At 30.1% G+C, this 23,001-nt stretch overlaps 8 protein-coding genes across 12 annotated transcripts; 4 read left to right on the top strand and 4 right to left on the bottom strand.

The window, feature by feature from the left end:
* The first annotated feature begins 371 nt into the window (after positions 1–371).
* On the top strand, positions 372–6,987 carry LOC139994881 (calnexin). 3 transcript variants are annotated; one of them, XM_072017922.1, is made up of 9 exons: positions 372–619; positions 714–966; positions 1,597–1,892; positions 2,032–2,691; positions 2,769–2,909; positions 3,061–3,186; positions 3,839–4,000; positions 4,094–4,190; positions 6,005–6,987. In XM_072017922.1, the coding sequence occupies exons 2-8, from the start codon at positions 723–725 to the stop codon at positions 4,148–4,150; spliced, it is 1,686 nt and encodes a 561-aa protein (XP_071874023.1). In that variant the 5' UTR covers positions 372–619; positions 714–722; the 3' UTR covers positions 4,151–4,190; positions 6,005–6,987. The 3 variants fall into 3 exon arrangements, with proteins under 3 accessions (XP_071874023.1, XP_071874024.1, XP_071874022.1); XM_072017923.1 differs by lacking the exons at positions 3,061–3,186; positions 6,005–6,987 and adding an exon at positions 3,473–3,595 and having other exon boundaries at positions 4,094–4,777; XM_072017921.1 differs by lacking the exon at positions 6,005–6,987 and having other exon boundaries at positions 4,094–4,777.
* On the bottom strand, positions 5,791–9,310 carry Mtmr6 (Myotubularin related protein 6). 2 transcript variants are annotated; one of them, XM_072017915.1, is made up of 13 exons: positions 9,173–9,310; positions 8,763–8,876; positions 8,511–8,673; positions 8,285–8,442; positions 8,079–8,204; positions 7,875–8,009; positions 7,637–7,769; positions 7,336–7,562; positions 6,991–7,241; positions 6,782–6,922; positions 6,588–6,714; positions 6,251–6,520; positions 5,791–6,189 (listed from the first exon to the last, which is right to left on the bottom strand). In XM_072017915.1, the coding sequence occupies exons 1-13, from the start codon at positions 9,194–9,196 to the stop codon at positions 6,046–6,048; spliced, it is 2,013 nt and encodes a 670-aa protein (XP_071874016.1). In that variant the 5' UTR covers positions 9,197–9,310; the 3' UTR covers positions 5,791–6,045. The 2 variants fall into 2 exon arrangements, with proteins under 2 accessions (XP_071874016.1, XP_071874017.1); XM_072017916.1 differs by having other exon boundaries at positions 8,285–8,433.
* A 249-nt stretch (positions 9,311–9,559) lies between these two features.
* Apc10 (anaphase-promoting complex subunit 10) lies at positions 9,560–10,656 on the top strand. The gene is made up of 3 exons (XM_072017971.1): positions 9,560–9,693; positions 9,761–10,013; positions 10,095–10,656. Exons 1-3 carry the CDS (start codon positions 9,669–9,671, stop codon positions 10,384–10,386), a joined length of 570 nt encoding a protein of 189 aa, XP_071874072.1. The 5' UTR covers positions 9,560–9,668; the 3' UTR covers positions 10,387–10,656.
* Positions 10,623–18,541, top strand: LOC139995017 (uncharacterized). Its single transcript, XM_072018115.1, is given in 14 exon segments — positions 10,623–10,758; positions 10,830–10,952; positions 12,602–12,753; positions 12,822–13,766; positions 13,835–14,246; positions 14,321–14,987; positions 15,068–15,330; positions 15,430–15,685; positions 15,761–16,100; positions 16,180–16,432; positions 16,518–16,752; positions 16,839–17,212; positions 17,393–17,683; positions 17,782–18,541. Coding segments are annotated over 14 exon segments (4,806 nt in total). The 3' UTR covers positions 18,141–18,541.
* LOC139994898 (RWD domain-containing protein 2A) lies at positions 10,989–12,467 on the bottom strand. The gene is made up of 3 exons (XM_072017956.1): positions 11,998–12,467; positions 11,470–11,916; positions 10,989–11,380 (listed from the first exon to the last, which is right to left on the bottom strand). Exons 1-3 carry the CDS (start codon positions 12,190–12,192, stop codon positions 11,144–11,146), a joined length of 879 nt encoding a protein of 292 aa, XP_071874057.1. The 5' UTR covers positions 12,193–12,467; the 3' UTR covers positions 10,989–11,143.
* On the bottom strand, positions 18,092–22,716 carry LOC139994894 (testis-specific serine/threonine-protein kinase 3). The gene is made up of 6 exons (XM_072017950.1): positions 22,605–22,716; positions 20,180–20,311; positions 19,681–19,984; positions 18,726–19,285; positions 18,543–18,632; positions 18,092–18,474 (listed from the first exon to the last, which is right to left on the bottom strand). Exons 2-6 carry the CDS (start codon positions 20,273–20,275, stop codon positions 18,427–18,429), a joined length of 1,098 nt encoding a protein of 365 aa, XP_071874051.1. The 5' UTR covers positions 20,276–20,311; positions 22,605–22,716; the 3' UTR covers positions 18,092–18,426.
* Positions 20,690–22,105, top strand: Rps2 (ribosomal protein S2). Of its 2 annotated transcripts, XM_072017961.1 has the most exons (4): positions 20,690–20,834; positions 21,150–21,498; positions 21,589–21,789; positions 21,859–22,105. In XM_072017961.1, exons 2-4 carry the CDS (start codon positions 21,151–21,153, stop codon positions 22,081–22,083), a joined length of 774 nt encoding a protein of 257 aa, XP_071874062.1. In that variant the 5' UTR covers positions 20,690–20,834; position 21,150; the 3' UTR covers positions 22,084–22,105. The 2 variants fall into 2 exon arrangements, with proteins under 2 accessions (XP_071874062.1, XP_071874061.1); XM_072017960.1 differs by having other exon boundaries at positions 20,692–20,834; positions 21,589–22,105.
* Positions 22,301–22,983, bottom strand: L(2)37cg (RNA polymerases I and III subunit AC2 l(2)37Cg). The gene is made up of 3 exons (XM_072017975.1): positions 22,820–22,983; positions 22,626–22,723; positions 22,301–22,554 (listed from the first exon to the last, which is right to left on the bottom strand). The coding sequence occupies exons 1-3, from the start codon at positions 22,835–22,837 to the stop codon at positions 22,344–22,346; spliced, it is 327 nt and encodes a 108-aa protein (XP_071874076.1). The 5' UTR covers positions 22,838–22,983; the 3' UTR covers positions 22,301–22,343.
* Positions 22,984–23,001: the final 18 nt, after the last annotated feature.

The following is a 23,001-nucleotide window of genomic DNA, read 5'->3' as shown; positions in this document are numbered from 1 at the left end:
ACACAATTTACCAAAAACTACAATATTTAATAATCGTTTCAATAAAAAATAAACCCTTTTACATATAAATTCCCTTTTAAGACTATTAAAGCAAAAACAAAATACAAATTATCGTTTATTAGAATATTTTCCCATTTTGGAGGATTTCGCATTTTGTATTGAGAATCACTGTGATGTGGTTTTACTGTAAGAGGTTCAAGGGGATCGGTAATCGGTAAGTTACATTAATATCACACGTCAGAGAATGTACGAATGGAAATACAATTTCCTTAAAGGTCAATCAATTTTTCTCTTCAGGTAAAAAGGAGATCTATAAGAGGCTGAGTCGAACCTAATATTTTTAAATACGTCTCAGTCGAATTGTCTTTAAGCTGTATTATTTTAATCCGCTGCTATAACCGCGGGATCATTTGATAATTCAATTAATTTAATTAAGCGGGACACTATTTTCCATTGCACGCCTCGTTTTCGGTATTGTCGCTTTTTGAAATACGGCTGCAAACAGATATTTTTCTCCTATATAATTGAATTACTATTATTACTTAATTAAATTACCCACGGAGCGACGTTTTTCTTTCGCTCTGTTCACTGAGAAATCAAGGCACGTTGACTGAATTTGGTAAGGCAATTTCTCTTTTCTATTCACTTTTTTATATTACACCTCGTAATCAATGTTTTCCTTCATAAAGTTTCGCATTCTTTTTTATTTCTAGGAATATGAGATGGCCAGGCTTGTAGCGAATTTAATTATATATTTATGCCTGCTGTGTAGTATTATCAAAGCTAATGAGAGTGGTGATAGCAATGTTGAGGATACAGCGGCTAAGGTAGTTTATAAGACACCCGAAATTTCCGGATTCGCATATTTAGTAGAGACGTTCGACAACGAGGAGAAGTTTAAAAAATCTTGGGTCTTGTCAGAAGCCGAGAAAGACTCTGTTGATGAAGATATAGCGAAATATGATGGTTATGACCTTTCGTTTCTAGTTTTACTCATATATATCTTCAGTTTACAAAAGAGATCAATGCACACACCCATCTAAAAGATGATCAATTTTAAGATATTGTGCATATATTTAAAAAATTATCATAAATTGAAAAAAATTTTCAGGTGAAGCGAAAAATTATTTGGAGCTAAAAAAAAGAATTGTTTATACTAAAAAATTATTTGTAATAAACATATAACATTGACAAAAAGGATAGACTCTAGGAAAGAATAGTCAAATATTATTTTCATGCTTTTTCTTGTTATTAGTCCTTGAAATCTCCCTTTCATAGTTTTAATGTTACAATGAAGTAATCTATTTTGAGTTGTGACACTTGAAATATATATATGATATCTGCAGAATTTAAACCTGGTAATGAACTATTCTGTAAGATGGGAGTGTCATTATTTTACCTAATAAAATTATAACTATATTATAACTATAATTATACATGTAGTAAGGAAAATGTTAGAATTAAAAGACGATTTTTGCTAGAAACCTTCAAAATCCAAGCTAGTGTAAAATATAACTTTTGCATCACTTTTCTACTAAACTGATGATATGTTTTGATTTTTATGACATAAGACTATAATCTACATTATTTTTGTAGGAATTTGGTCCATAGAAGAACCTAAAGAGCATGCGCAAGAAGGAGATCTGGGGCTAGTCCTTAAGAGTAAAGCTAGACATGCTGCTATATCCACTACATTATCCAAACCATTTTACTTTGGTGATAATCCATTAATTGTACAATACGAAGTGAATTTTCAAGAAGGCCAAGAATGTAGTGGGGCTTATTTGAAATTGCTTACTCTGGATGCAGAGCATCAAGATTTAAAGAAATTCCATGATAAAACTCCATATACTATAATGTTTGGTCCTGATAAATGTGGAAACAATCACAAGGTATATATATAATAATAATAATAATAATAATAATATAAAACAATAATATAAATAAAACAAATAAAACAAAAATATAAATAAAACAATTTCGTTTTTACAAAACTGCTCCAAATTAACTAGTTGCTTTTCTCTAATGCAGCTGCATTTTATCTTTCGACACAAAAACCCTCTCAATGGTTCGATAGAAGAAAAACACTGTAAGAAACCTAGAGAGCGCTTGGAAGATTTTTTTAAAGATAAGCAGTCTCACCTATATACTTTGATCATTCGACCAGATAATAGTTTTGAAATCAAAATCGATAATAAGGTAGTAAATTCTGGATCTTTGCTGGATGATTTCACTCCACCAGTCAATCCACCTTTGGAAATAGAAGATCCTACTGATGTTCAGCCAGAAGATTGGGATGACAAGGAAAAGATCCCTGATCTATCAGCTGTTAAACCAGATGATTGGGACGAAGATGCTCCAGCACAAATCGTCGATGAAGACGACGTCATGCCTGAAGGATGGCTCGAAGACGAATCACCCATGATTCCCAATCCTGACTCTGTAAAACCTGAAGATTGGGATATTGAAATGGATGGAGAATGGGAACCTCCAGAAATTTCAAATCCAAAGTGTGCAGATGCACCAGGATGTGGAGCATATAAGAAAAAGATGAAAAAGAATCCTCGATACAAGGGCAAATGGTCACCACCCTTGATTAACAATCCTAATTATAAAGGCAAATGGAAGCCAAAACTAATTCATAATCCTAATTACTTCAATGACCAACATCCATTCCGGATGATGCCTATTGTATGTTTCTATATATTATAATATTTTACGAAATTTTGTATACATTTACAGAATATGTTTTATATTTGGATTTCTAGTTTGCTGTGGGCTTTGAACTTTGGTCGATGTCCACGGACATTCTCTTCGATAATATTCTTGTTGCTGATGATGAAGAAGTAGCAAGAAAATGGGCGGAAGATACATTCGAAGTACGTCGAGCTAGAATCGAGGGGGAGAGTGTAAGCAATTCTTCTTTTCTATCCAAAGAAAAATAACAATCCAACATTTACTTGAATTAAATTTATGAATTAATTTATTTTTTAAAAAAGGTATAAGTTTAATGAGATGTGCAATATAATCAATATAATCAATATATGCTATACTATGCAGGTAACTTTATGGGGTCGCATATTAAAAGTAACAAATTATAAACCAGGCTGGTGGGTGTTGTATTTTATATACTGTGCAGTACCAGTTGTATTATACATTTGGTATCTTCTGAAACGAGTTCGTGAGGTATACTTCGTAATTTAAAATGTGCAAATCGCTCTCATATCTGTAATATTGGTACCAAAGTATAACAATATGGTGACTAGACTTTTAGTAATAATGTATTCACATAGATCGTTTACATATAGTATAAAAATAGTACACATTTCTCAACTATAAATTATACAAAATAGTAGTGAGAAAAACTTAAAGGAGAGATATAAATATTTAGAAGTTTATTAATTGATTATTAGTTTTTAAGTAAATTCAGTGCAAATTGTATGACTTGTAATTTTATAATTATTTTATACAGTATAGTGTATGGCATCAGATTGGCGTATTTGCTGCAGAACATCACTGGATATGTGGTACATGTATAATAATTCCTGGCTTCGCCATATTGCTAATAATATATTACTGCTGCTTAGCTTCTCAGGTATAAAAGAATCATCAATCCTTATAAACTATTCTTTTCTAATATAGTAACTATATAAAACATATACAGTAGTTTTAATTTTATAGTTACATTATGCACTTTGTAACAATAGTATTACGCCAATTACGATAGTTTGCTAATATTAAATCTTGGCTTTTTAAGAATATTTGGAAGTAATTTTCCCTATTTTTGTAAAAGATTCTCTATCTTTGTAAAGTAAGAAATTTATAAATTTCCTTTTAGGATAAATATGATGTAAAAGATGAAGATAAACAACCTTTAGAAGGAAATGAACAAATAGCACAAAAGCAAGAAGAAATAGAAAATCAGCTACCTAATACCGAAGCAGAGGAAGAAACTGAAAAGTTAAACGAAAATGAAGATATAATAGAAAGTGAAGATAATGTTAGTAAAAATTTCTTCCATGTTATGTTATGTTTCTATGTTATGATGAAAATGATTTTTTGAAATTTATTTTAATTTTTTATTTGCTTTCAGGATAACCCAGCAATAGGTGGTGATGGGCCACGACGAAGAAAACTAAACAAAAACTAGAATGAATTAAGATTATATGAAAGGAATTTGTACTACTAAGGTATTTATGCAACACTCACATTCCACTTGACACTTGCATTGTAAACGTTAGAATTTTTCTCAGTATCTAATTATATATTATAAAATGTCACTAGAAGCCAGATTTTTATCTAAAAATTAGATATTTTTTTCTCATGTGTAATTTTTCATTGTCATACTTTTTAAGCAAAATAATTTTCACATTGAAGCATGTTTCTCACGCGTATGAGTGATACAAATACTTCAAAAAAAAGAAAAAAAAGAAAACAGTTTTGTAAGAATGATGTTCCGTGTAATTATTTATGTCTTAATACTATGTAGCAATTTAATTTTTGTTATTGTATATTAAAAAAAAGAGAGAGACGAATAATAGAATAGATTTATTCACAGTTTCTGTATAACAGAGCGGATGATGTGTCTTTTTTAGAAAGTTCGTTGCTTGTGTCCAATAATGTTTTACACACAATCCATATAGAATTTGTTATTTAATATTACCAGTTAATGTTTTTCATAGGCATGTATTATATTATTCAATGTAACGATTTTTCTTAAATAATGTTTCATTCCTTTGCTATTATGTTAATAAAGTATGCAATGTGACTGAAATAATTTTATGTATTATATTATGTTGTATTATTTATAAGTGATAAATCTGAAATTGTTTAAAAATAATCAAACAAGTAGATTCTGAAAATCTTTTTCCTCCGTGTTTACAACATACGCAACAAAGTAAATTTCTATTTAAATTTATAAAAAAATCAACACTTTTTAATACGTTCGTTGCCCAGCGTGATTCGGCTGTTTCCTGCGGGGCCCAAATCCGACCGCCGGTACGCAAAATGTAAATAGAGCGATAAACAGGAATTCATCGTTTATCGCCTTCGATTCATTGTGAGGAAAAGATTATTTATTTCTGAAATTGAGAAAGTGATAAGCTTTCCAGTTAGATTATTTCATGGGATTTCATGGCAGATATCTCAGATCTTTCATTTAGTCGAAAAGCATACTTGTGAGACGTACATCAGTGATTTTTTCATCCTTAAAATGTTCAGTAAACAGCATGAAAATATATTTGAAAGTGAGGAGAGTAGTGATGACGGAGTCTATAACTATTGTTCGAAGTACTCAAATGTGTTTGGAATGTTTTAACGAATACATATATACATAGCGATATAGAATAATGTAATATATTATCCAGAATATAAATTAATAAAAAGTATGGTATAATGTATTTTTAATATTTTTATGTTGTATAATCTATATATAATATCGTACATTTAATTAACTCGAACAAGAAGAGCCGTCACCATACTTTGGTGACGGGGTCTCCACGGAAGTATACCCGTCACATAGATATGTGCGACGTGGTGACGAACGTGTTAAAACAATTCAACTAAATTATGCTATTATCTTTTTCATTAAAAAAGTAAAATTAAAAAGAAGATTACATTGATATAAGCAAATGTAAAATAGTTAAATTTTATTTTTGACCTTAAAAACAAAACATTGTGTTTTGTCATCTGCATATCTTATAATAGAAGTATAAAAAAAACAGTCTTATTTAAAAAAGTATGATCGTATACTATTAGAAGAATAGTTATTATAATACAATTTGCGGTGGATCGTTAAAATAAAATTGTTTTTATTCGTAATACTTTCTTATGTTATATATCCTTTTTCTTTAAAATCGACATGCTTTGGTTCGAATACATATAAAAAAAGAAATGTGAAATATACAATTCCCTATTAACAGTTTCCATCAGATCAAATTTTTTAGTTTATGTTACTATCTTATTTCTACCTTAATGTTATATAATCTAATAATATACATTTTAGGTACAGATTACAAATTTAAATAAGTGTTCAAAGGAATAAATTTAGGGACTAGTAGAAGGAATACTGGAATTCTGTGTACAAGACTTACAAGTAGGCACTGCACGTTGTGAATTATGTCCAGCAAGAATAGTGTGTGCACCCATGCATCTTGTGCATAATACCTCTCCACATGACCAACAGTGATGCTGAAAAAAAGAGGAAGGAAATATAATTCTAATTCTAAATTACGTTATAATATACAGTTACCTTTTTATTAAATGCGTCAAATGTAGTAGAACATACACACTCTTCCATGTTACGGAATAACTTCCAATCCAAGGAAACTGTTTTCAATTCGTTTTGTAACTGACTAATTTTTATCTTACACTTTGCTTTCTCTTCGTGAGTTGGTGTATTTTCTATGATGGTTTCAGATAATGAATCCATCGTGTATTTATTATCGAATTTTAGTTTCCCTTGTACTCCTTTTTTTTTAATGTTATTTAAATTCAATACTGAACTCAAAGAGTTAGCTCTCTGTTTAAAGTAAAAAGCAACATTAAAAATCCAATAAATAAAAAAAATTGTCAAACAATATTTATACCTTTATGAGAAGCTTAACGTGATCTTCTAAACAACTGGTATGATCATGCATTATCGAAAGATAATCTTCATACGTTTCTCTCGGATGAATACCATTCTCGAATCTAAAGTACAATCCTCGCCATAAACTAGAAAATTATTTTTTATGTAATTTATAATTGTTGAATACGTTCACATAATAAAATTATATATTACATAATGCACTGTGGAGCCAATTTAGGTTGGAGAACAGGATTAGCTTCTTCATTGAAACGATTGCATTTGTATAAAGGATTTATATATTCATGCATATTATTTGCAATGTATCCCCATAGAGAATATGTTCTTTCCGATACTCTAAAAATAATTAAAAATATAATAAATTGTTACTTATGTAAGAATAAATTACTACTTAAAAATAATACCTGAGAATTTGTCTTTCTTTTTCTGAATTCCCTATAAAAGTACCATGTTGACAACTGTGTACATGATCATGAAGAGTTATCAAAAAAAATTCGTTAAATTGAAACTTATGGGGATACTGTTGCAACAATTGATATGTTGCATCAACGAACTGAGTAAAAATTGGGGCTAATTCTTTGTTATCACAGTTAATATGACCACATCGGTCACTAAACTTATGTCCAAACGATAACCAATCTTTTTCTATCAGTGCCTGAAAATGAAACAAAAATATTTAGTTCTGGTTTTGGAAAATTAAAAATTTATAATAATAATTATAATATTAATAATGTTCAATCACTTCTTACTTGAAAACCTTGAATTGTCCTGTAAAATGGATCCAGTAATAAAGCACTCAATGAACATACTTGAGCAGTGCGATCCCAACCATCACTACAATGCACTACTACGCTAACTCCATTTGAAACTGCTCTAGCAATAAACCAAGCAGTCTCTAAAATAGATCGTATATGTTTCAACCATCCACTGCTTTCCAAACCACTTAAAAATGCACTCATTGATGTCATCCTTTGTACTAGACAATAATTAAAAATATTAAAATAATAAATATTCATAATTTGCGTAAAAAGTCTAAAATAAAAGACTCACATTCTATTAATTTGTTTAAGCTTGTTCTCATTACATGAATATTTTCAATACCAAAGAAGTGAAATTTTATGTTGTCATAAAAGTTCTCGTTCTCATATCCTTTTCCTGTAGCTCTATTAGCAAAGGCATTGATCTAAATAAATATTAGAAAAATGTAACGGAACTGATCTCTATAATGGTATTATTGAAGACAGCTTACAATTATAAACATATTTTGGTGATCGTTTTATAGACTTACTCGTGGTCGCGTATCTACAACGTACATATATTTAGAATTAGGATTTGTTCGCAAAATATTGTACATCATTTGTTCGTCCTCGGGACATCGTGCACTAAATCCCGATAAAGGTTGACTACATCGGCAGATAACAGCCTATAAAATATTTTACATAGGACCTGTTTATTTTTTTCACATTTTATCTATTTCAATAAATACGCATACCTTGTTGGAATATAAATATGTTAAAACTGGCAATCTTCCTCTACTTCTAAACTTTGCACTGCCTATCAAGATACTGTTGGCACATGTACTAGGTACATACAAATATTTTGGATAAGTATCACAAAGCTAAAAGTTGAATCAATATATTTAGAACATCAAAACCTCACAATGAATATTAAACTTTAAAACGAATATAAAATTTGTACCTCGTAATTTGTATTTAAATACGTCAGAGACCATTCTTCATTTGGAACACCTTGCCTTTGAAATTCACTTTGTACATTAAAAAAATTCCATCCTGCATGTTGCGGTAAGGTGTCTTTGTTCTCTTGATAATGAAAACAATAAAGATCATCTAAACTTACTAAAAACAAAACATACAATGTTAGACACTGATTTTTTAAGCTCTACTTTGTATAGAACAATGTTCACCTGGACAAGACAATTTTGAGAGAGTAAGATATATATCATGGCAATCTCGTTCTTTTGGAATAACAAATGTTACAATGAAAAAGTGTTTACATTTAATACATAATGGGGAGCCTGTTGTAGTCAGTGGCTGCTTCTCTATATTCGCAATGTGAGTATATAATACCTATGGTAAAAAGCTTTATAAAAATATTTATATTACTTGGGAATAAAGGTAAAACAAATGATCGTAATAAAAGAAAATTATATTCATACCCAGATCTTTTTTTTTCCACTTCGTTCTGTAAATATAAGATGTGTTACAGTTAAATAAAGAGTACCAACAGAATGATTGTTACTATATTTATCTAAAATCCTCACGTTCCCCACCTGGAATTATAAATTTTGCATATCATAATGATATTACTCCAGATCTTTAAATTGTAGATATATATTTTATAAAGTATATATTTATTGAAAATAAATGCATATAATTTTCTATATTCATTCTAATACAATTATGTAAGGACAATTATCTTTTGTTGTTATTTTTTTTTACAGATATCAATATGTAGTGACTGAAAAGACATATTGGTGAATGTCATATTGACAGATGTTCGTAATTGTGATTAAAAATTCATTCGAAACAGCTTTACGACAAATGAAAGAGGTGTTTATCACGATACCTTCGAGATTTTTATTTGATCCATTTCGTTCTGTTCGTTCACAGTTGTTTACACCTGATGAACCATTTGACGGACTGTATATTGGTTACCACTGACTTATCAGACAGTAACAGGGGTTCTCAACTTATTTTTATCGAATATGAAAAAGATATATTCCCCATTGCCCTGATATACGCACTTAATTACTGATTACACGAATGTAGTTTGTCGAATATTCAGATGAAAACATTGACATTCATTTTAGTTATCGACACATTTCTGTTTTTTAAGTTTCAAATTTGTTATGGGTTAGTCATAGATGGCAGCAGAAGAATAAACATCACATCTTTCTATCTTTGACAGAAACCTTTAAATAAATAACATTGTATCTAATTCGACATCTAGTCCATTTGATAAGAAATTACTCAATTCTCTACTATTTTACGAAAAATTACGTTTCCAGTGTATTAAGAAGTTTCTGTGATTGATCAAGTACCTATAGTTTAAAGAATTAACAATGAGTAATAAGACTGGTAATACAGGTAAATATCTTGTATATAATCATGTCTCGTGTGAAAGGTGTTTGCTGTAATGATTATGCCTTTTTAGGAGAGATAGATCCTATACAGGAGGAGCTAGCTGGTCGTGTGCGAGAAGTTGGAAACCATGCAATTTGGAGTCTGTCCAGTTGTAAGCCTGGCTTTGGCGTAGATCAGTTACGCGATGATATAACAGAGACATATTGGCAGTCTGATGGACAACTTCCACATCTGGTAAATATTCAGTTCAAAAGGAAAACAACGATTCGTGACATATGTATATACACAGATTACAAGTTAGATGAAAGTTATACTCCCAGCAGGTGAGAAATGTTGTGTATATCTTTTGTTATTTGAAAGTAATAAATGATAGATAATTGTTAATGTTATAACATGACTTTTAGGATAAGTATCAGAGCAGGTACAAATTTTAATGACCTCCAAGAAATAGAAGTAATGGATCTGAATGAACCAAGTGGTTGGGTTATCATTCCTATAAAGGACATAAATGATAGACCTATTAGGACATTTATGATACAAATAGCAGTAATAAGCAATCATCAGAATGGACGAGACACGCACATGAGACAAATTAAAGTTTATAGTCCCACACAGGATGTTCTTGGACCACCTGCTCCCTACATTGCAGGCCACTTCCTTACCAATGAATTTTTGCGTTATGCCACAGTTAGATAAAGAAATAATCGTTGTGCAAAAAATTGTAATAACAAAGAATATTAATGAAATATTCATTAGAGCTCAGTTACAATGTGGAATTGTATGTTACACACATAATTCATATATATACGAATTTGAATTAGTTCTGTTACCTGGAAGGGGAAAAAATGTAAACATGGAATGTAAAGACCACCTTTTCATCTATGAACTATTTCTAATTGTGAATCAACATTCTAAGTAACGAGTGTGGAAATATGATATTAAAGTTTTTCTTTATTTTAATATTAATCAACACCGCGAAATGTCATGAATATACCGAAAAAAATTATGCATTAAATGCTGTACTTAAAGATACATCAAATTTCTTTGGAAAATTGAAGCTAGATCATGGTATGAAATTTCTAACGATAAAATGAAGTTAAATATTATATATATATTATATTTCGAAATCTAATTTTTAGCATCAAAAAATTTAAATAATGCATTAACTGAAATTAATACAAAAATTACGGAACACATTAAAAACACATCGAAAATAATTTCCATCCGCCATAAAAGAGAATCACAGAAGAATTCTGGAGAAGGTAAGTATTTATTAAAAATAAATGAAAAATAACAAGTATATTTTTTCTCTATAAATATATTTATTTGTTTAACAACATTGTTAAAGTCATGATAGACGTTTATTGTTAATTATTCAAATTATTCATCAATTTATTTGTACAAGATTGTTAAAATCATAATAGATGTCTATTATCAATCATTAATCGTGTTATCAATTTGTCAGTTCAGTACATTCAACTTCAGTACCAAATAATTCCTTAAATGCATGTTGAGATTTGTGTTCCATTAAATACTTTAATACTTGACTCATATCATTATGACGTCCCGAAGTAGTAAAGAATATTTCTCGAAATTTACTAAATTTACGCATTATATCCATCATATCTTCACAATCTTTTTCCTCTTCTACCAGTTTTAATATTATTTTCTGCCAACTCATAGATTTGATCTAAAATTTTCAAAATATAAAATTTAGTTTTCTACAATTATGAAAATACAAAAAAAGACTTTCTTCTTTATTTAACTAAAAATTGATACTTCTTGCCAATAATGGTCGCAGTCTTCAAAGGCACCTTCTATACAAATTACTCCAGGCTTTCCTGCCAGACAAAAACCCGTAAGGGAATTTTCTTCTGCCAAATCAACAATCTTCTTTCTTTTATATTTACTATATATATGATGACTATAAATCCAAAATCTGGTAAATCTTGTTGATTTCTGTTGATTTTTATTCTTTTTTTTAGCAATGACTTCTCTGTTTAGATTTTTGTTGGATTGTATAAGGAAATTTTCGCCATTATCTTGCAGCCACGTTGTTAATACTTGAATGCAAGGCTCATTTTCTTCTTGATGTTCGAGAATATCGCTCAATGTTTGGTTTAAAAGCAATTGTTGAGTTCGGCTCAGATAAGAGCTCCTCGCATAAACTTCTGGCTTTTCTTTAGGATAATTAGATGATAGACTAATCAATAATTCTATAGATCCCTGTGAATGATTAAATACCAGATTTTTAGCAGACATTCTACTGATATATTATATTGATAAAAATATTTGTTTCAAACTTACATTGTTCAATGGAATTTCAATGGAATATTCCAATCTTTGAGGCAGTTCCTGCATCGGATTCTTGACGAACTCGTTAATATCAGCCAACACTCCATGATCTGTAATCGTTAATTCTTTTGGATAAATAGACTGCAATGTTTCCAGCTCGCAAACCTGAGCTGTTAAATTTTCTTTTATTTCTTCGTATGTTGACATATTGCCCGTTAAAACACATATGGATGTACACGTTAAAATTATTTCTAATTTAAATAGAAACAAAAAAAAAATAAATAACGTTAAGGTTATCGGAGACTTAGTGAGATAACAACACACGTGTGTTATTGCTTTGATAATTGACCGCAGGTCGTTCAATCGGCGATCCTGGTCAATTATCAAGGGAAGGTCTATATCACGATTACCACGAATCCCCGTATACTGATACTTTTAAGAACTGATGGGGATAGCGACGGCCACTTAACCTGTACACAACATTGGCCAGTTAGTAAGACAGCGCCGTGATTTGAATCGATAAACAAAAATCGAATCGAATCACCAAATCGATAACTAAATCGTTTGTTAAATCGAATTTAAATTTAAATTTAAATTTTAATATTGATTTTTACAGGTATTAATGTATTCACTGGGTTTCATGATCTTAATCGACTCAATTTCGAAAATGTCCAAGACATTGAGTTTTTTTCTCTTCAAAATGAATTTGAAACAATCTGGTTTGCTGTAGTTTTAGATATTTCCAAAGTATCCTTGTACCAAATAAATGTAACATTCTATTACTTTTATAAAATCAAAGTAAAATGCTGAATTTTATAAATTAGTTTTCATTTCAGAATGATGATTTTTATGACACAATCTCTTACCCTGTGCTAAATGGAAAACAAATATTTGTAAACAGTTGTTCATATGGAGCGCTTCTCATTATCCAAAATCAAAATGGATCTGTCATTTTAAGTTTCACCAAAGTTCTAAACAACTATTATTTGCAGCCAGTTCATGATTTTGAGTTGACTGATATAAATCATCTAACAATTTGGAATGGAATGAATCGGTTGCATTTAGGCACAGTTTCTCATTCGAACATTTCAATTTACATTTGGTTTGATAATTACTTTGATCTGGTACAGGTCATTGATGTTGGTACTAAGAAATTAATTCCATTCCAAAGTAAAGGATTTATGTATTTAGCAGTGACTGGTTCTTCTACATTGATTTTTAAATATTCTTTAAGAACCAATAAATTTGTAATGGTACAAAAATTGCCATTGAGTGAAGATGTCTCTTACTTTCAATTAACAGAAGGCCATTTCATGGAACACTATCTAACTCTATCAACAGAGTCTTTCACTGTTATTTATAAAGAAATACACGATCGTTTTATACCATTTCAACAAATTTCTTCTGGCAATTTTATATTACCAGTTATTTCAAGGAAAGCAATTATACTCTTAACTTTACATAAAGACACTATAGTAGCCTATCAATATAATGGCTGGAGATTCATAGAATTAAATGCAAAATTATCTGGAATCAGTCAACTTCGTCGAGTAATACTGTATAATGAAGAATTATTACTAATGAGAAGCAAAAATAATAAATGGACGTTGAAACAACCACTATGGATTAAAAAGAAATCTAACAAGAATTTACAAGAAGAAATAAGAATATGGAACATTAATGCCAAGAATAGAATTCAAAGAGCAATGAAAGAAATTCCAATGCCAAAGGATCCTATCACAATTTTAAGAGGTCATATTGATCAACTTCATGTTCATAATGTAAGATATTACATCTTTAACAACCTAAATTAAGCCAAAGCAATTTAATATTTTTATTACCTTTGCAGATAAACAGACACAACTTACAACAATTAAAAGATTTATATAAGCAATATAAGGAACTGACTATTAGATTTCAAGCACAAAAGGTTAATATTAATAACAAGTGGCATCCCAAAATTAAAACTATTTCTTCACTACATGCAAAGACAATTCAAGTGAAATGTAAAACAAAGTGTAAAATCAATCGATTGAATGTTAAGAAGAATATGAATTTCTTGACCAAGTTAATAATGTCAATAAAGACAAATCAAGAATTAAATTTTGATGAATTAAGTATACAAGAACTAAGAAACTGGAAATGTCCTCTCTTAAGTCTTCCAATAGAAGACATTATAGTTTCTGAATTAATTAATGGAATAACTTTAGATTATTTACAGGAAAATGCTTTGAAAGTAACTGGTGATCAACTAGTTTCTGGTAATACATTCTGACTTTCATTTCTTAATTAACTGTTTAATTGTAAAAAATAATTTATGAAATCTTTATTTCAGGAAAGCATATTTTTACTAACATGAAGGCAACAAATGCTTTTATGCCAATAAATATTGCCACATTCTTAACAAAGCAAGATGTAACGATAAAAGAGATGAAAGTTAAAAAACTGAATTTAACAACAGGAGGGATTTTATTGCCATTAAATGGCTCATTCTCAACAGTTACTGGTTCAATCAAAACACCTAAATTAAAAGTAAAAAATATTGATGATTTAAGAGGAAAAATAGAAGGAAAATGGAAAAGATTGTCACCTACAATATTCGTTAGTGAGCCTATAATTATATATAAGAATTTGAATTTAGAAAATGTTAAGATTGATAATTTAACGTCTACAAACTTAATTGCTAGTAAGACAGGGTCAATCAAAAGTACCTTGTCAAATGCAATATCTTTACACGATAATATATCAATGTCCTTAATCCTTTCAAGTGAAAAAATAGCAAGTATAATATTTCCTACATATTTAATTTTGGAAATATATTATGATATGGTAAGTAAAAGAAGTAATTAAGTTTTATTCTAGAAATGGAGCAATATCACTGTGTATGGCTTTAAAAAATGGATTACTGCGAATTTCCAAAATATTAGTATTATATCAGGAAATAAACATTTTCATCAAAATGTAGAGATAACAAAGTTCTCTTACAATAAATTAAAATCAGAGTAAGTTTACTTAATATTTGCATTAGTAAAAGAATTAATATAAAACAAATATATTTAAGCAATATTTTCTTTATTTAAAGGAAGCAAGATTTATTTTTAGAGGATTCAACATTATGTGCCACTTCTGTTATTGCGCCGGAAATTAAAACTACAACGTTAATAGCGGATATTATTGCTGTAAAAAAATTAAATAGTTCACAAATTGTCGGGAACTTGAATGAAGTTTATTTCATTGATAATTTCAAAGTAGTTTTCAAATCTATTTTTTCTGAGAAACTGTATTACCACAACCTCACTGCAAAAAATATATTTACAACACAACTGAACAATTTGAATTTAACAGGTAAAGTAAGATAATTTTTTTAATATTACATTTTTATTTGATACTTCTTATTTTATTTGATACAATTTGTAAATTCATCAATTCTTTCTAATTATACAGAATTGAAAAGGCTTGTGAATTCATGGATTGAACCTAATATTCTCAATACCTCTATAGAAGCAACAAACTTGAAAACAAATACTCTTAGATTACCTGTTCGATTTTACATAGAATTAGGTAACAAGATAATTAAAAATCTAATATTAGAACAACATGTTTATGTAGATTACATTAATAATATTAATATGACTGATTTCTTGGATAATGCTATAAGGCTCACCGATATGAAATCTTTGCAAAATATAATATTTCGTAAGTTATAATTAATAAAAATTAATTAACGATACAATGTTTTTTATTCAATTTATTAATAGTACTTCGTTTTAGGTAGCGATTTTAGTACGAATCATATACATGCTTCTCATCTTCCATTTCCCTTGATAGACACAGAGAAAAATCTTAATTTACATAAAAAGAGAATTTCTGGTAATATAGAAGCAAATGCAATAAATTTACCATATTCTTTTAAAATTGCTGAAAATGAGACTCCAGTTAATATCTTTATTAAGGGATCTGCAAGATTTCCACTTGAACCAGCAATAACAAATGTAAATAATATTAGACTAGAAGAACTGTTTTCAGAAATTTGGTTGACAACAAATGTTACAACACTTTATGGAAAGAATTTGCATTTTGAAAATATAGTGATAAATGGAAATGTTATTTTAGATGTGAGCAATGAATTATCATATAAATATTTCGTTATAATATTATAGGACAAATCATTATTAAAATAATAATCATTTTTAGAATGAAATAAGTACATTAAATATTGAAATGTGGAAAAACATTTCAAAACGTGTTTTAAGCAAAACCAAGTTACAGGAAATATCATACCCTGTGTCTTTGAATAATATTGAAGTTCCTTTTATCGTGGGTTCAAATGTTTCAAGACTAAAATCTTCACTATCAGATCTCAATGATATATTTGAGAATTCTTTGCTAAAGGATAAAGACCAACAAGTGAAGGCAAAATGGACATTCCATACATTAAAGGTCTTAGGTAATAATAATAAAATTGTGAGATAAAAGAAAGGATTCTTGTAAAATATTTTTAAAACAAATTTTACAATATATGAAAAATTTAGGAAACTTGAGTGCAAAACATACGATTAACAAACTGGATCTTAGGAAAGATGTTGTAAGACACAATTCGAGAGAAAATATTGTAACTGGAAAGAAAACAGTCATACATTTAACTGCAGAGAATTTGAATGGTTACAACTTTGATAAATGGGCTGCTAATGCTTTGACGAAGTTGAAGAAACATGCAATCATAAAGGGACAAAAAACATTTATTACTGCTACTTTTAGCGATATAGAGTAATTAATAAAATGAATCTATTTACCATTAAACTGGCTTAACTAAAATTAATATTCAATCGTTATTATTCATTATTATTAATTAGGGTGTCTGGAACTGTAATGGGAAATACTATAGAAAAAGTATTAACAAAATCTACGAACCAAAGAATTTATGGTCAGAAAAAGTTTCAAGGTTCTATTAATGTACCTGAGCTCATTGTTAATGGTTTAATAAATGATGTGAATTTGACTAAGCTAGTAGATCATCAGTTAAAGAAGAATAATCATCTTCAAACAATAAAAACAGAAATTGAATTTCAAAACAGCTTACATATTCACGGAGATCTTGTAGTTAAAGGTACTTATGGAGGAGCAGAGATGAAGAATTTTTACACAAGTTATTCGAGTGTTTTACCCATTGCTGAAAAAATGAAGATATTTTTAGAGGCAGCCGAAACCATTAATACAGCTTTACAAAGTATTTCTTTTACATCCTTCTTTTTAATTTTTAAGGGGGCAAACCACAATATTTTATGCATATCAAACTTAAAAATACGTAAAAAGAATTTTTTCAATTTTTCGAAACAAAGTGGTATACCCTCCTTGAACAACAGGTAACATTAATTATTATTAATACTTAAATATTTTATCATTATAGATCGAACTGTTTATATAAATAAATTGGAAGTTGTAGAAGACACCATTGTTGCTTCTAATAAATCTGCAATTAATCAGCCAGTACAATGCAAATCTACAAACTTTTCCTCGCATTGTTTTGGTAAATCTGCACTGAACGGCACTGTATTAACATATCAAACAAACGACAGTGACTTTCATGTCAAAAAATTAATCGTCATGGACGAAAAAGAACTCATTGTATTTGTAAACTTTGATTCTGTATCCATATTTTTATTTAGTAATATAAAGAACGAACTTGTTCATTCAAAAGGTTTGTCCAAGTTCATTTGATGTTTCTATTTTATCGAAATGCTTTAATAGTAATAAGTAGACTACGAATGTTTATGTAAATACTTTCATAATTTATAGAACTACACATACCAAGAATAATGGAAGCATTTGCGGAGTCAAGGATAGATACCTTGTGGATCGTTCTACGACTGACCACACAGACTTTGGTCTTACGTTATCAGCCATGGGAAGATCTGCAAGAATATGTTTTACCAGTCACGGACGTGTTTGAAATAAGTACATCTCCAAATAATCAGCTTTTGTTATTACTATCAGATGGTGTATGGGATCTTGAAGGACTAGCAAGTCCTAGAAATATTATTGGGATTCCCCTCAAAGAAAAAGTAGAGACGTTCGTTGATGAACATAATTTCTATGTGCAATGTACTTCAAAAAATAATACAACTTTAATGAAAGCACGATACATAGGAAATTGAAGATTGTTAAATTAATTTTCTTGCATTATCTTTGATATGTAACTGAGAAATTTAAACAAAAGTATATTAAATATTATTTTGCTAATATTTGGGTGTCTCAATGTACAATGAATGATGTTTGATTATTGTTATTCAGTATGAAGGAAACTAATAAAATAGAACCTTTAAAAGGTGTATAAAACTGTTCAAGATGTATGAAGGTGTAGAAAAATTCTCCTGGCAGTAACTTGATGGTTTATGGTCATGGAGACTCATATAAGGCTCAACATACGTATACTGCTGAACGCTAAGAGGGTTTAAATATGGGTCCAGCAGCTACAGAGGACATTGTTACCTAAGCAGTAGAAATCATTATATATATTTCTTCAAAAGAAAATAAAAGGAATAAAATAAGATACAAACTCTGGCAGCTTTCTTAATCACGGTGACCTCTTCAGGTTTCGCCTTAGCCGTGTTGTTCATTTTCTTCTTTTCCTCCACTTTGAACAATTTCTAAAAAACAAATATTTTAATAAAAAAAAAAAAAACATTAAATTGCATATACATCCGCAGTGTAGTGATAAAAAAATAATCCTTCAGTCTCACAGGATCTTTCGTAGAGAATTTCTCCTCGATTTTCTTCCTCTCCTGCATTGCGTTGTTAAGAGCAGTCTGTTCAGCTGGTGTGAGTACCAAAAGTCTAGGATCCATTGCAATCCATTCACTGTGCAATATCTGATCCAGCTTCCAGCGTTTCGAGACATCAGGTTCCAAAAGACGAGTCACTAGCTTTTTTACTTGTTCACTTAAGGTTTCTGCGATTTTACTTCGGAACTTCCATTTGCGATTTGTTTGTTGCTCGTACAGACGTTTGATATCAGTGTCGTCAAAGGGCATCGATTTGTTTAAAAGGATGTAGAGGATGACGCCAAGGGACCAGAGATCCGCTATCTTTGGATTGTACGGGGAAGCACGAAGGATCTCTGGGGCAGCGTACGATAGAGAACCGCAATAAGTATCGCTCAGAACGCGTTTACCTCGATTATCTATCACGTAGCGAGCAAATCCGAAATCCGCAAGCTTGACATTGAAATTTGACGTTAGTAGAACATTCTCGCATTTCATGTCTCTGTGAGCAATCTCCATTTCGTGTAAATATTGAAGACCTGAGGCAAAGATAGTTTTTAATATAAAATAGTCATGATTTTTATTAATCCTCCTGATCTTATTTATTTCATCATGTACTGTATTTAAAGCAGGGACCAAAGTAGTAAATGTTTTTAAAATTTCTAATTCTTAAAAATCTTCCAAAAAATACATTTATTAAAAAATCATACTTTAAATGTACTGACTCTATAAATAGTTATTATAGATGATTAAGACTCTCCTGATCAATAGTTACCAATAACAAAAAAAATTGTTAATCTTAAAAAATGTTAAATTTACAATGATTATTTGTAAAAGAAATCATTTAAACTAAAATATGAATTCTTATACTATAACTTTTTAAATTTAAATTATAACAGATATGGTCTCTGATTTAAAGAGATATCGGTGTTACCAAGAGCAAGTTGTCGAAACCATACACGCGCCTGTCCCTCTGCAACCGCACCATTCTTCAGTATAAACTCCAGGAGATCGCCGTTCTCAGCGTAACGCATAAATATGAAATATTTTGTACGCCTTTGGAATATACTATGTACATGCACCACGTGAGGGTGATTCAATTTCACCAGGATGTCGAGCTCCCGGGGAAGAAACTTTCGGACGAAATCTTTCGGCGCTAGCCCGGTGTCTATCACTTTACAAGCCAAAGTACTATTCCTTTCTGGATCTGATTCTGGTTTATACTCTGCCAGGTACACCTACAATTAAGCAAACACAAATTTTATGTTAATCAAAGGAAGATTGTAAAAAATATACATATATTTGATGACTCCAAGTAAAGAAAACGATGTTACCGACCGAGGGGAGGAATGAATTTGAATTATACCCATCTTTTGTAAATCGTTTACCGTATCGTTCTATAATCTTAATAATTTGCGAGATGGTTAATTAACCTTCGCGTAAGCACCTTCTCCCAGTTTTTTTAGAAATTTATAACCGCGTGTTAATAAAACTGCCTCCTCGGATGAAGTCTGACTCAAACTCGTCATGAGATTTCGCGATCCACAAGTGACATCCTACTAGTCCTGTTATAATAATTCATAGCTGATTAGTAGACTGTAGATTTTTATGCAAATTCATAATTTTATAAACGTAAATAAAAAAACAGAACTATTATAATGTTGTGTAAAAATTCTTATTCATTTTATAATAATTTAAGATTGTTCTTCCGCTTACTTTTATTTAACAATCAAGATTGTAGTGGAATAGAGTTCTAGCTATGAAAATATCAAAATCATTTAACCATTTTGCCTAATTAAATATCATGCTCGATGTAAAACATGATGACAGAATTCATGGCCTACTTTATATGTATTTATATTACTTCAAACATTAAGAAAGTGAATTTTTTAAAAATTAAAGGATACCAAAGAGATGAAAAGCTAATTAAAAAATTAGTTAAATGAAAATATTAAGAGTTCGTGTTTTATTGAAATGTATATTTAAATATCGGATATAGCATCTAATCGAGATATATCGACTTATTCGATTTGGTGAATGTAAGAGAGGTGATTGACTTTCTCCTGTAACTCAGGAGAGAGAAGGAACGTAAGTATGCTACGAATAATTTTTTCATTTTCAATATTCAATTCTCATGTTTTTGTTACTTTTATAAATATAAAAAATTCTATAATTTTAATAAATATTGTAAAAATTAAATTTTGTATTTAAAATTTCAATCTATTAGTAATCAGAGACACGCGGTTTGAGATTGTGGTACTGCCCCTTAACAAATAAAATATTTCTACCGTTTAAAAAATTAATCCAAACTTAACCTAATTATTTTATTAAATACATTATTTAATTATTTAGTTTTTCATTGAATAATCTATAAATCTTATTTCTTTTGTCAATGTCAAACAGAATGGCGGACACTGCTCCAGCCGCGCGTGGAGGTTTTCGTGGAGGGTTTGGTTCTCGTGGAGGAGGTGACCGTGGAGGTCCAAGAGGTAGAGGCCGCGGAGGCAGAGGTAGAGGTCGTGGTCGTGGACGTGGTAAAGAAGATAGCAAAGAATGGATCCCAGTAACTAAACTTGGACGCCTTGTTAGAGATGGAAGAATAGAATCCTTAGAACACATCTATCTCTTTTCCTTGCCTATCAAAGAATATGAGATCATTGACAAATTCCTTGGAGTTGAATTGAAAGATGAAGTACTGAAAATCATGCCGGTACAGAAACAAACTAGAGCTGGACAGCGTACTCGTTTCAAGGTAACTTTATATAGGCATAACTTTTCAAATATTGATCTAGTATGATTATTAATTCACTAGAGATGATATTAGTAATTTCTCATTTTATAGGCTTTTGTAGCTATTGGGGATTATAAAGGCCACATTGGCCTAGGTGTAAAATGCTCTAAGGAAGTGGCCACTGCCATTCGTGGAGCTATCATACTGGCTAAGCTTTCAGTTGTGCCAGTACGTCGTGGTTATTGGGGAAACAAGATTGGGGATCCTCATACTGTACCCTGTAAAGTTACTGGCAAGTGTGGATCGGTTCAGGTGCGTCTAATTCCAGCACCGAGGGGTACAGGTATCGTATCAGCGCCTGTCCCTAAGAAATTGTTACAGATGGCTGGTATAGAGGACTGCTATACTTCGGCCAGAGGATCTACTTGTACTCTTGGTAATTTTGCGAAAGCTACCTATGCAGCTATTGCCAAAACCTATGCCTATTTAACACCAGATCTCTGGCATGATCAGGCGCTAAGGAAAGCTCCTTATCAAGAGTTCGCAGACTATTTGTCAAAAAGCCACAAAGTTGTGGGCAGACAGAGGCCTGCTGAGGTTGCCTAAGAAATAAACTTCCATGTAAATTTCCTACTTCTGCTCATTTTCCTTTTCTTTCCTATTTTTATTACATACCATATTTTGTAGGTAGACTGGTAGATGTTTATGCACTTATGGTATGTATATAAAGGTGGAAAAATTTATAGAACACACATGTAATATAAAAAAAATTGTAAAATATTATCTAGTTAAATATTATTCACAAATAATAATAGTTATAAAATAAAAATCAAATAAATTATATATTTCTGTAAAAAATAGCATCTTTACGTACTATCTACAAACATATCTCTAGAAGTCTTAAACTGTTCATAAGCATTGTTGAAAGTTTCTAAAGTGTGATCACAAATCTTTTCAAAATCTTGTAATCCTTTTCTTAGTATGTCTATAGCTTTTCCGTTTTTCGCTTGGATCCTCAAGTATATGTTTCCTTCTGATGGATGATTCACGAAACAAGCACAAAACTCCACATCAGGACTGTAATAAAGATGATTAATAATTAATAGTCTATTTATCGTTGAACTTACGTTCTAATTGATGCGGCGTACTTTTGCGAGATTACTGCTACTAAAGAATTTCCCAAGGTATAACCTTCACCCATGAATACAAAAGTTTTACATTTGTCGGATGATTGTTCGCCAACTACCTGTTTATAAAATAAAGTTTCGATAATAGGTTATGTTTTATATTTTACATTGCAAAACATATAATTTATATAATTTAATATTAATAAATATCGTACCTCTGCTAATCGACCCATTTTATTAACTATTAAACTAATTATTGTAAAATATATTATATTATTATAATATTAAATTCACAGTAACATCAACGTCGTCACAAGCTCGTTGTATATACAGACATTGTTATACTACATAACCTAACCTGACACAATGTTAGATACATAACTTGACATAACCTATT

Source organism: Bombus fervidus, chromosome 15 (assembly GCF_041682495.2).
Source record: "Bombus fervidus isolate BK054 chromosome 15, iyBomFerv1, whole genome shotgun sequence".
Lineage (NCBI taxonomy): Eukaryota > Metazoa > Arthropoda > Insecta > Hymenoptera > Apidae > Bombus > Bombus fervidus.
This window is presented reverse-complemented; position numbering and strand designations above follow the sequence as displayed.